The following is a 12,379-nucleotide window of genomic DNA, read 5'->3' as shown; positions in this document are numbered from 1 at the left end:
AATTGTGTGAAATTTTGTCATAATTAATGTATGAAGTCTTGAGCTATGGCTAAAAAATCGTTTTGTGAGGTCACCCTGACCTTGGCTTTTGACCTTTAGCCACCAAAATCTAATCAGTTTGTGCTTGAGTCCAGGTGAATGTTTGTGCCAAATTTGAAGAAGTTCCGTTAAGGCATTACAGAGATATCGTGTACACGAGACTGAGACGGACGGATGGACAAAACGAAAACAATATGCCTCCGTCTCTGTCTGTCGCTGGCGCAGAAGCATAATAACTTCCCCAAAAAGCCCTTTACTTGGGAAAATAAAATTAAACAACAGAACAGGGAGGAAAAATACACTGACTATTGTCATTTCATATTTTAGAGTTTTTTATGTGAAACCAAATGGCAATAAAGTATTAAATCTGGACCTTTGCATACCTCTTCCAGTACAGACAGACAGGCAATAGATGTGGTCAGCACAGAGCAGACAGATGTAACAATATTGAAATTACACTATGGAGAAACCGAGTGACAATATTAGGTAGATATATCACAAATACAGATTCAGGTAAATCCAGGTTGGTCCTGAGCCACACCCCCTCCTCTTCACCAAGAATCCCTGGAAAGATGAACTATACATTCACACAGGAGACAAAACCCAAGGTCATAATTCAGAGAGAGAGAGAGGAGATTAAAGTTGAGGCTGAGTCTGCTGGAGGACAAAGCTTCAGATCCAAGACGTCTGAATTAAAGCATCTGGAAGGACAAGGAGATGGAGAGAGCACAAAGAGAGTGAAAGAGAGGGGAAAGCAGTGAAAGGGGAAGAATTCATCTCTATTTTTAGATGTTCATTCAATTAGATCACTGGCACTTCTCTGCAATATGCATGAAATCAGACTAATCTGGTGGAAAGTGTATTAGTAGGCGAGCAGTGATGGGGCAGTGGAGGTTTCTTAGAGCTGCTGGAGCATATTGCATATATATGTATAAATGTGTGTTTACTGCATGACTGGAGACACAAGATGTATGCAGGAGTAATCATTTCCTTAGGGCATTTAACAGAGGTTTTGTTTGTATGCATATATGATGTAAATGTGTGTGTTCTCATTCAAACAATGCTGCTACAATTACAATTACTGGATCATCTGATCCGTTACACAACTGAAACTTTATGTATTCTGTCTACTGTGCATGTGCATATGTTTTGCACAATCAACTGCTCCACCACCATATTCTTATTTATTTTTATTCTTTATTCTTATGACTTACAGACTTTCTTCTTGAGGCATCCCTCTTACTGCCTCTGTGCCGGCGACAGTCAGAGATGGAGACATGTGTTTTCAGGTTGTCCAACAGTCCCATTTTCATTGACACAATATCTCAGTAACGCCTTGATGGAACTTGGGCTCAAAGATGAATTGATTAGATTTTGTTGGCTAAAGGTCAAAGGTCAAATGACAAGGTTTCCATAACATTACAAAACTCTTCTTGAAGAATAAATAGAGCATGCTGAATTGAACTGAAACTGAAGGCAAGAAAATAAAAGACAAGAGATTACTTTTATTCTTGAGGCTCATCAAAATCGTGTAAACACACTGTATATCAGTTTACACACACAATGTTAAGAGTTGCATTAAATTTAAAATTTAACCTTTTTACACACGTTTTTTTGTTTGTTTTTTTATATTTCGATTCTGTGTTTTATATAATCAGTTCAGTAATTCAGTAATTGGGATTGTGTCTTATATAAGAAAGGTGATATCATATTGGATTATCATTTGAAGTAGTGATAAAAGAAGGAGTATTAGTATGAAGATTATCAGTATTAAAAGTATTAATTGAATGCTGTTCGGGTCAAGAGCTGCTGCCCACGGCCGTTGAAAAGCAAGTCCGGCCCTGGCAGTGACTCCTGATGCTTCTGCACTTCACTGGTTCACAAACTGCAACGACGTCATTTGCTCTACATGAAAAAATAAATGCTTTCTCTAAACTGTTGACTCGGTAGTGGCCACATGAGGGCCTCTGTGTCCTCTCTGCTGCCTGCAAACCTCCAAACCTCTCTCCTCATTTCAAGCCTTTGCCAAGTTCCCTCCTCCCTCCTCCTCCTCCTCCTCTCTGCCTGCCAGTAGCCTGGCTCAGGCCGTGTAGGGGAGCATTCATACCCCGCTGTCGGCGTTTAGCGGATGGGGCTCTCAGCTTGAGCCGGAGGGAGGAGGAGGAGAACGATGAACGGTAACCCGTGTGCCCGCAGGCTGGCCCGGCACTCCAGGTCCGCCCTGCTGCTCGCCGCTCTGGCCGTCCTGCTGGTCCAGACTCTTATCGTGTGGAACTTCAGCAGCCTGGACTCTGCTGGCGGGGACGGAGGCGCCAGGAGCCGGGAGAAGAGAGAGGACCGAGCCGGGGGGCTCAACAAAGCCGACAGGGAGCACCCGAGGAGGGGGCTGCAGAAGAAGGGCGACCCGCCGCCGCTGTTCGGAAAGGCGGCCGTTCGGCACAAGCTGCAGGCGGTAGGCTTGAACGATATCTGCTTCAATATTCACGGTGAACCTTAATGTGTCAGTTTAATTTGAATTTCACACGTGTGTTTTCCTCCACCGACTGGAAAACGAGCGGCTGTCCCCGAGGGAAACCGCATGGTAGATATGGAGAAGATGCTTTTGAGCGGCTGCAGCTGCTCGCCTGTTGTTTTGGCATTTGCATCAACACAATTGCCATCTATCGTCTCTTGTGTGGAGACACGGGGCGGGAGGCCAAACTTAATTTTAAAATCTGTCAATTTAAAGGTGTCGAGTAATGGCCAATATGCCAGGTGAAATAACGACCCGGTCCCATTTTCGAAGAATTGTAGCTGTGTGGACGTGTTAAAGTACATTCAACGTACCCACAGTATTTAAATAAATGTATAACTTTAAGATACGGTCAAACTGATTGTTTTTTTTTATCTACTTTTCGTAATGGAAGATAGACAAGCGGCATTAACAGAAACATATTGATGTCTGTTTAATTTAGTGCAGATTAATCGATAAAATAACTGCTGAATGTAAGAATGACGCAGATTCGTCCATAAAATATCTTCAGGCATGTTTTCCAATACATGTCAATTTGTCGAAAAACTAAGAAGGTTTATAATTGTGTGATTTCTTAACGGGGTTTGGTGCGACGTTTCTCTACTCAACTGACGAGAGATTGTCGCTTTTCGAGCGGTATTTCCTTTTAGTTTTGTAGATGTAGAAGGTCAACACATTGTTTATGAAATCTTTAATTGTAAACCTTAACAATCATTTAAGATTTTCATATTAAGGTAGATGTGCACAGAATGAGTGACTCTAGGGGATGAAACTGTTCATGTGAGTCTGTCTCGGATCTGTGATTTAGAGTGTTAATTAAAACCCCTGTCTTGGAGAAACCAATGAACTGCCCTGACACCTTTGGAAATTAAGAAATGATTAAGCCGTTTTTATTCATGGAAATTAGTCCCCAGTGATATTGGTTTGTAGAAAGACAGGCTTATATGTATTGGAAAAAAGACATCTTGCTGCTTGCCAAATCAAACCAAAAAACTCTTCTTTCTTCTGCATATTTTATAGATATCTTCCCATTTCAATGACTGTCTCTCTTATATTTATATTATTTAATTTCCAACCCTCTCAAGCTTTCCTAGTTGCTATATGTGTTTGTGCATAGTGAGTAATCACATACAGTACACCTATATGATCACCTATATGATCTGGAAGGGATACCATAGTGTTTTTTTACGTGCAGAAAATAATGTTATATGTGTGTGTTGCTTTACCTGGTGGGATCCAGGTGTTCTAACATGTTGTTAAGACACGAACATACTGTATATGCTGCTGTGTGTGTGTGTGTGTGTGTGTGTGTGTGTGTGTGTGTGTGTGTGTGTGTGTGTGTGTGTGTGTGTGTGTGCGCGCGCGCGCGCGCGTGTGTTAGTGAGTGTGAGAGAGTGGGAGAGACCTGGGTTATATTGCAGGGATCCATTTTTATGGCCTTTCATTACAGTTGGGCGGATGCCCTGTGATCTTCCCTCTGTGTGTGTGTGTGTGTGTGTGTGTGTGTGTGTGTGTGTGTGTGTGTGTGTGTGTGTGTGTGTGTGTATGCGAGTGGTGATATGCCCTGACAGTTATTGGCTTTTAAAACCTTAGAGATACATGCCAGCACTTTTTATAGGACCAGAGTTTGGGAGGTGAAGAGAGATGGGGTGAGATGGAGGAGAAAACAGGATTGAATGAAAAAAGCAGTGGTGAAGAAGGTGAGAGTTAGATGGGTAATTGGAGAGATCTGAAGACATGGCTGAGCAGGGAAATAACTACAGTGTGTTATTAGTCAGTTAGGGTGTGTGAGTATACAAGACCAGCTGATGCTGTGTATCTGGTGTGTGTCATGTGTGTAGCATCTTCACCACCGTTGTCAGATAGCACTGATATTTTGTCCTGACTTTCAGACGTTCAGGGTCGATGTCTGTTCATCTTTGGTTTTAGACAGATTTCTAGCACTTGTTGGAAATCTTTTGTTGTGCTTAACGTGACGAGTTGTCAACCTGTCTCTCCTCTCCTCTGCTTGGTGTGTGTGGGCTGAGACACACACACTATGGAACAGGAAGCAAAGGAGAGGAGAGAAACGCCACCGTAAATGGCAGTAAAACACAGAAGAGACTCCCCCCAAACAGGACCCCTCTGTTGCTCCAGGGCAATGGTAGGAGAAACACAATCTGACATTTTATAGACTGAACGAGTAATCAATTAATTGTAAAATAAAAAGCTGATTAAACGATGATTGAAATAATCGTTAGCTGCAGCTCTAGTGTTAAGACGACATCAAGCATATTTTGGTGTATTTTGTAAATGAATTAAAAGGCTTTTGTAGAAAATCAGATTTGTAACACAAAGATTTTGAGATCAGGGTGAGAACAGGTCATTTAGTTTGTGATAATTTGATTAAANTGGGAGGGAAGGTGCATGTTTATTGTCAGGAAGACGCGTCCTATTTCCAATAAAAGACTGGACATCGTTTGAGGGAGAACAATAAAACTGAACCCGTTTGGGCAGGTTAAAGTGACTTTTATTGTTTACTTAAGCACAAATGAGCACATACACATTATAGTGAAATAATTAACTGCTGGAACATCTGGACAGGCAGCATGTTGTTGAAACGGAACGTACACTATCCATCCATCCATCCTGGGCCAGAGCCTGTTTGAAATGGACTGGCTAACATTTCTTGTTGAAAAATCAACCAAAACAACCACAAAGTGACACACATGCGGTCTCTTTAATTTGGGGCATCTGCATCTGTATGCAAGGGTCCATTCCTCAGAAACTATCCATGCCGCAGGTGCCCCTATGCAGCCATAGTGGTCGTTCCAGTCAGCTACTCTGTGTTTATTTTTGAGTCAAGTCAGCGCAACCCACAGAGTCCCAATAGCCCACATTTATGGGAATTACAACCAGGCTGAAAAATGCCGAGTTTTCTTTAATTATTGCACTTATGTAAAACAGCGTGCACCAGTAAAAAGAAACCTAAGGAAAGAGTTAGGAATCGGTTGTGGGAAAGGTTGTTCCCATCAGCCAAACCATGCCTCTTGCCGTGATGTATTTGATTGTCCTCACTTGTTATGCAACTCTTTCTGTCTATTTTTAAATGAGCCTATCTGTTTAAATTGTATTTTTTCTTTGTTGCAGGCACCCAGCAGGAAAAATAAGATACAGCTGTGCCGTAACAGGGAGTCCTGAAAAGACCAGTAAGCCCCAACCATTGTCAAAAGTGTGCAGCTGGGCTGCCAGAACACCCAACATTCACTACTGTGTTGACCACACCTAAATAATACACCGTCTTGCTCTAACGAAACTCATAAAAACTGCGCCAGAAGTGAAACGAAATGAAAACATAGATACAGATTTATGGACGTCCACCCAATACCGAAGAGTCCTATATAAAAGCAAAGTGAACTCGCACTCTGCACTCTTTGACGAACCTGGAGAAAGGTACGTGAACATGCTTTTGTTTTTACCCTAAGAAATCTGTATTTTACAGTAAATTATTATCAATGCTACATGTGAACTTCCCGTTTGATAAAAGCAGATTAATCCTGGTGTTCCAGGATTTACAATTTACAGTTACATTTTCTTAATTCAGTTTAAGCTTCAGTGAGAAGTTGACAAACACTGATTTTTCTCAGAAAATGTGTTATTAGTTAAATTGAAACTTACACTATGTTGTAAAATGGGAAACGACATTTTAATTAGGTCATAGTTTGAAAAACAGTGAAGCAATCCAGAACAGACTAATAGACAGAATATTAGCATATATGTATAGGACTTCTCCCTGGCCCCGCATGAATATCATCACATTTAGTTCAAAGCACTGCTGTGCCTAAGGCCATATTCAGACCAACTTTTGCCCTGCGTAAAAAAAAATCCACACAGCTCCTCATTCATTTGAATGGGGACAGTCTGTTTCAATCTGAACATCTTCTGAATAAAAGCCACGCAGCTTGGGCTAACAGTTTGCCCTCTGCTTCTTCTGGTCTTTGTTCTAAGCTAGGCTAAACACATCCACAACCTAAAATAGACCTTAAATGTTTTAATGTGTTGTGAATCATTTTATAATATTGTGGTTTCATTCCTGTGTTTTTTTATTTACAGCAATGAATTTTTAAAAAACTAAAAAAAAAAACTCTTTCCTACAGTGATACTGACATCAACATGAACCAGTTCAAGTGGGCTGAAGATGACTTTGATCTGCATGCAGGGGACATCTCGGCTTGGACCCACTGATCTCAGCCGGTCAATGGTAAAACCTACATCATGTACCAACGGCACCACCAGGAAAAATGCTGAGTGATAAGGCCATGGTTTTGCCGGTCTGCAGGGGGGATGCTTGGCCCCCGGCGTCTACCTCAGCAGAGACCTGCTGAAAGCTAGTCGCTATCCATTGATCAACCCTAGCATGGACAAAGGTCGTCCATTAGGGTTACTGGTCAACGTGGGTCAAAGTGATTGTACATCAATCGTCAGTACACCCACCTCAGAAGAACCTGGCATGACTGCAAGTATGGCGAGGTGTACGACACCGCCTGGGTACCACCAATTGTGGGATGGTGAAGAGCGGTTTGGAGGAGAATTGTGTCTGGGATCCCAAACGAATCAAGATCAACAACACCATCAAGCCCAGCCCAGTGTCAAGCGGAATGACCTTGGATGTGGTGCACGAGGCTACATGTGAGCTCTACGAGCTGTCACCATTATTTTGTCTCTTCAAATGTATTTTTTTATAAATTTGGATGAAAAGTAAATGACATTTATTTTGTTACTGTGTCTCACAGGTGTGTCACCTGCAAAATAAATGGTCATGTTAAATCTGAGTGGCTGTCTGAGCCTAAATTGAAAAGGTCATGAGTACATCTTTATTCTAAACATTTGGCTCTGAAATAACTGTGCCACTTTAATGCAGTGGGGGTGGATGACATTTTGAAGGGTTAAAAATGTATTTTTGAAAGATTCAAAAGCAACTTGTCTTTTCAGAAACATTGTCACAGCTGCTCTGGACAATCACTGGACTTTACTGTCAGTTTTATTGTTCTCCATTTATTTTGTCCAGATAACAGTCAAGGTCAAGGTAACAGAGGTAACATTATCTGAGGAACAACAGATTTTACGTGGAAAAAGAGCAGCACAAAACTAACAATTTATCTGATATAGTAATTCAATTTTAATTGCAATGAATGCCCATCATTTAAAGGGATAGTCTAAAGGAATAGTCCAACTATATGACCCCTCATAAATCAGGTATTAATTAGATCTTTAGAGGAGCTGGTAGGGGTGGATTGTTGGTCCTTTGGACAGAGCATGCTAACAGTTTTCCCTTGTTTCCTAGTCTTTTTGCTAAAACTATCTAATGGACTGCTGACTGAAACTTTCACTACTTACTGTCAGACATCATGAGAGTGCTGTCAACATATTAACTAATCATAGTTATTGCTATAATACATTCCTGTATAGTGATTGTATCTTATGATGTGCATACTAAGTCCAGGTGGACAGTGGCCTCTATGTTAACACACCTGCTTCAAAATAAGCAGGTCTAGATAGGTATGAAATGGATACAGGTAATCACCCACAGGTGTGAATGTATTTAAACGATTTAACACATCAAGCATTATTAAATCATTCAATCAATTTAATAATCTATACAACATGTGCACCACAGACCTTCATTTCAGATAAAAAGAAATAGAATTACCTCCTCATGGTTGTCTGCCTCTACCACTCAGACAAGTTTCAGATTACATCCCTTTTTATCCACAGAGTCGCATTAAACTATTAACCAATTGTGTGAAATTTTGTCATAATTAATGTATGAAGTCTTGAGCTATGGCTAAAAAATCGTTTTGTGAAGGTCACCCTGACCTTGGCTTTTGACCTTTAGCCCAATCTAATCAGTTTGTGCTTGAGTCAGGTGAATGTTTGTGCAAATTTGAAAGAAGTTCCGTTAAGGCATTACAGAGATATCGTGTACACGAGACTGAGACGGACGGGTGGACAAAACGAAAACAATATGCCTCCGTCTCTGTCTGTCGCGCCGGCGCAGAAGCATAATAACTTCCCAAAAGCCCTTTACTTGGAAAATAAAATTAAACAACAGAACAGGGAGGAAAAATACACTGACTATTGTCATTTCATATTTTAGAGTTTTTTATGTGAAACCAAATGGCAATAAGTTTAAATCTGGACTTTGCATACTCTTCCAGTACAGACAACAGGCAATAGATGTGGTCAGCACAGAGCAGACAGATGTAACAATATTGAAATACACTAATGGAGAAACCGAGTGACAATATTAGGTGATAATATCACAAATACAGATTCAGGTAAATCCAGGTTGGGTCCTGAGCCACACCCCCTCCTCTTCACCAAGAATCCCTGAAAGATGAACTATACATCACACAGGAGACAAAACCCAAGGTCATATATTCACAGAAGAGAGAGAGGAGATTAAAGTTGAGGCTGAGTCTGCTGGAGACAAAGCTTCAGATCCAGACGTCTGAATTAAAGCATCTGGAAGACAAGGAGATGGGAGAGAGCACAAAGAGAGTGAAAGAGAGGGGAAAGCAGTGAAAGGGGAAGAATTCATCTCTTATTTTAGATGTTCATTTCAATTAGATCACTGGCACTTCTCTGCAATATGCATGAATCAGACTAATTCTGGTGGAAAGTGTATTAGTAGGCGAGCCAGTGATGGGCAGTGGAGGTTCTTAGAGCTGCTGGAGCATATTGCATATATTGTATAAATGTGTTTTACTGCATGACTGGAGACACAAGATTATGCAGGAGTAATCCTTTCCTTAGGGCATTTAACAGAGGTTTTGTTTGTATGCATATACGATGTAAATGTTGTGTGTTCTCATTCAAACAATGCTGCTACAATTACAATTACTGATCATCTGATCCGTTACACAACTGAAACTTTATGTTATTCTGTCTACTGTGCATGTGCATATGTTTTGCACAATCAACTGCTCCACACACATATTCTTAATTTTATTTTTATTCTTTATTCTTATGACTTACAGACTTTCTTCTTGAGGCATCCCTCTTACTGCCTCTGTGCCGGCGACAGTCAGAGATGGAGACATGTGTTTTCAGGTTGTCCAACAGTCCCATTTTCATTGACACAATATCTCAGTAACGCCTTGATGGAACTTGGGCTCAAGATGAATGATTAGATTTTGATGGCTAAAGGTCAAAGGTAAATGACAAGTTTCCATAACATTACAAAACTCTTCTTGAAGAATAAATAGAGCATGCTGAAATTGAACTGAAACTGAAGGCAAGAAAATAAAAGACAAGAGATTACTTTTTTATCTGGAGGCTCATCAAAATCGTGTAAACACACTGTAAATCAGTTTTACACACACAATGTTAAGAGTTGCATTAAATTTAAAATTTACCTTTTTAACACACGTTTTTTTGTTTTGTTTTTTATATTTCGATTCTGTGATTTATATAATCAGTTCAGTAATTCAGTATCGGGATTGTGTGCTTATATAAGAAAGGTGATATCATATTGGATTATCATTTGAAAGTAGTGATAAAGAAGGAGTATTAGTATGAAGATATCAGTATTAAAAGTATTAATTGAAATGCTGTTCGGGTCAAGAGCTGCTGCCCACGGCCGTTGAAAAAGCAAGTCCGGCCTGGCAGTGACTCCTGATGCTTCTGCACTTCACTGGTTCACAAACTGCAACGACGTCATTTGTCTCTACATGAAAAAATAAATGCTTTCTCTAAACTGTTGACTCGTAGTGGCCCAACATGAGGGCCTCTGTGTCTCTCTGCTGCCTGCAAACCTCCAAACCTCTCTCCTCATTTCAAGCCTTTGCCAAGTTCCCTCCTCCCTCCCTCCTCCTCCTCCTCTCTGCCTGCCAGTAGCCTGGCTCAGGCCGTGTAGGGGAGCATTCATACCCCGCTGTCGGCGTTTAGCGGATGGGGCTCTCAGCTTGAGCCGGAGGGAGGAGGAGGAGAACGATGAACGGTAACCCGTGTGCCCGCAGGCTGGCCCGGCACTCCAGGTCCGCCCTGCTGCTCGCGCTCTGGCCGTCCTGCTGGTCAGACTCTTACGTGTGGAACTTCAGCAGCCTGGACTCTGCTGGCGGGGACGGAGGCGCCAGGAGCCGGGAGAAAGAGAGAGGACCGAGCCGGGGGGCTCAACAAAGCCGACAGGGAGCCACCGAGGAGGGGCTGCAGAAGAAGGGGACCCCGCCGCCGCTGTTCGGAAAGGCGGCCGTTCGGCACAAGCCTGCAGCGGTAGGCTTGAACGATATCTGTTCAATATTCACGGTGAACCTTAATGTGTCAGTTTAATTTGAATTTCACACGTGTGGTTTTCCTCCACCGACTGGAAAACGAGCGGCTGTCCCCGAGGGAAACCGCATGGTAGATATGGAGAAGATGCTTTTGAGCGGCTGCAGCTGCTCGCCTGTTGTTTTTGCATTTGCATCAACACAATTGCCATCTATCGTCTCTTGTGTGGAGACACGGGGCGGGAGGCCAAAACTTAATTTTAAAATCTGTCAATTTAAAGGTGTCGAGTAATGGCCAATATGCAGGTGAAATAACGACCCGGTCCCATTTTCGAAGAATTGTAGCTGTGTGGACGTGTTAAAAGTACATTCACGTACCCCAGTATTTAAATAAATGTATAACTTTAAGTACGGTCAAACTGATTGTTTTTTTAGTCTACTTTTCGTAATGGAAGATAGACAAGCGGCATTACAGAAACATATTGATGTCTGTTTAATTTAGTGCAGATTAATCGATAAAATAACTGCTGAATGTAAGAATGACGCAGATTCCAATAAAATATCTTCAGGCATGTTTCCAATACATGTCAATTTATCGAAAAACTAAGAAGGTTTAAATTGTGTGATTTTCTTAACGGGGTTTGGTGCGATGTTTCTCTACTCAACTGACGAGAGATTGTCGCTTTTCGAGCGGTATTTCCTTTTAGTTTGTAGATGTAGAAGGTAACCACATTGTTTATGAAATCTTTAATTGTAAACCTTAACAATCATTTAAGATTTTCATATTAAGGTAGATGTGCACAGGATGAGTGACTCAGGGATGAAACTGTTCATGTGAGTCTGTCTTCGGATCTGTGATTTAGAGTGTTAATTAAAACCCCTGTCTTGGAGAAACCAATGAACTGCCCTGACACTTTGGAAATTAAGAAATGATTAAGCCGTTTTTATTCATGGAAATTAGTCCCAGTGATATTGGTTTGTAGAAGACAGGCTTATATGTATTGGAAAAAGACATCTTCTGCTTGCCAAATCAACCAAAAAACTCTTCTTTCTTCTGCATATTTTAATATATCTTCCCATTTCAATGACTGTCTCTCTGTAATTTATATTATTTAATTTCCAACCCTCTCAAGCTTTCCTAGTTGCTATATGTGTTTGTGCATAGTGAGTAATCACATACAGTACACCTATATGATCACCTATATGATCTGGAAGGGATTACCATAGTGTTTTTTTACGTGCAGAAATAATGTTATATGTGTGTGTTGCTTTACCTGGTGGGATCCAGGTGTTCTAACATGTTGTTAAGACACGAACATACTGTATATGCTGCTGTGTGTGTTGTGTGTGTGTGTGTGTGTGTGTGTGTGTGTGTGTGTGTGTGTGTGTGTGGTGTGTGTGTGTGGCGCGCCGCGCGCGCGCGTGTGTTAGTTGAGTGTGAGAGAGTGGGAGAGACCTGGGTTATATTGCAGGATTCATTTTTATGGCCTTTCATTACAGTTGGGCGGATGCCCTGTGATCTTCCCTCTGGTGTGTGTGTGTGTGTGTGTGTGGTGTGTGTGGTGTGTGTGTGTGTGGT

General features: G+C 41.4%; 1 protein-coding gene across 1 annotated transcript in view; it reads left to right on the top strand.

Moving 5' to 3' along the window:
- Positions 1-2,209: 2,209 nt before the first annotated feature.
- The window catches only part of LOC111223695 (xylosyltransferase 1-like), a 37,369-nt gene continuing 27,199 nt past the window's right edge, over positions 2,210-12,379 (top strand). The window contains exon 1 of the mRNA XM_022747933.1: positions 2,210-2,491. Coding sequence (XP_022603654.1) covers positions 2,210-2,491 — 282 coding nt within the window. The remainder of the gene's footprint in view (positions 2,492-12,379) is intronic.

The sequence above is a fragment of the Seriola dumerili genome, unplaced genomic scaffold, assembly GCF_002260705.1.
Source record: "Seriola dumerili isolate Sdu_G_001 unplaced genomic scaffold, Sdu_1.0 BDQW01000113.1, whole genome shotgun sequence".
Classification (NCBI taxonomy): domain Eukaryota; kingdom Metazoa; phylum Chordata; class Actinopteri; order Carangiformes; family Carangidae; genus Seriola; species Seriola dumerili.
This window is presented reverse-complemented; position numbering and strand designations above follow the sequence as displayed.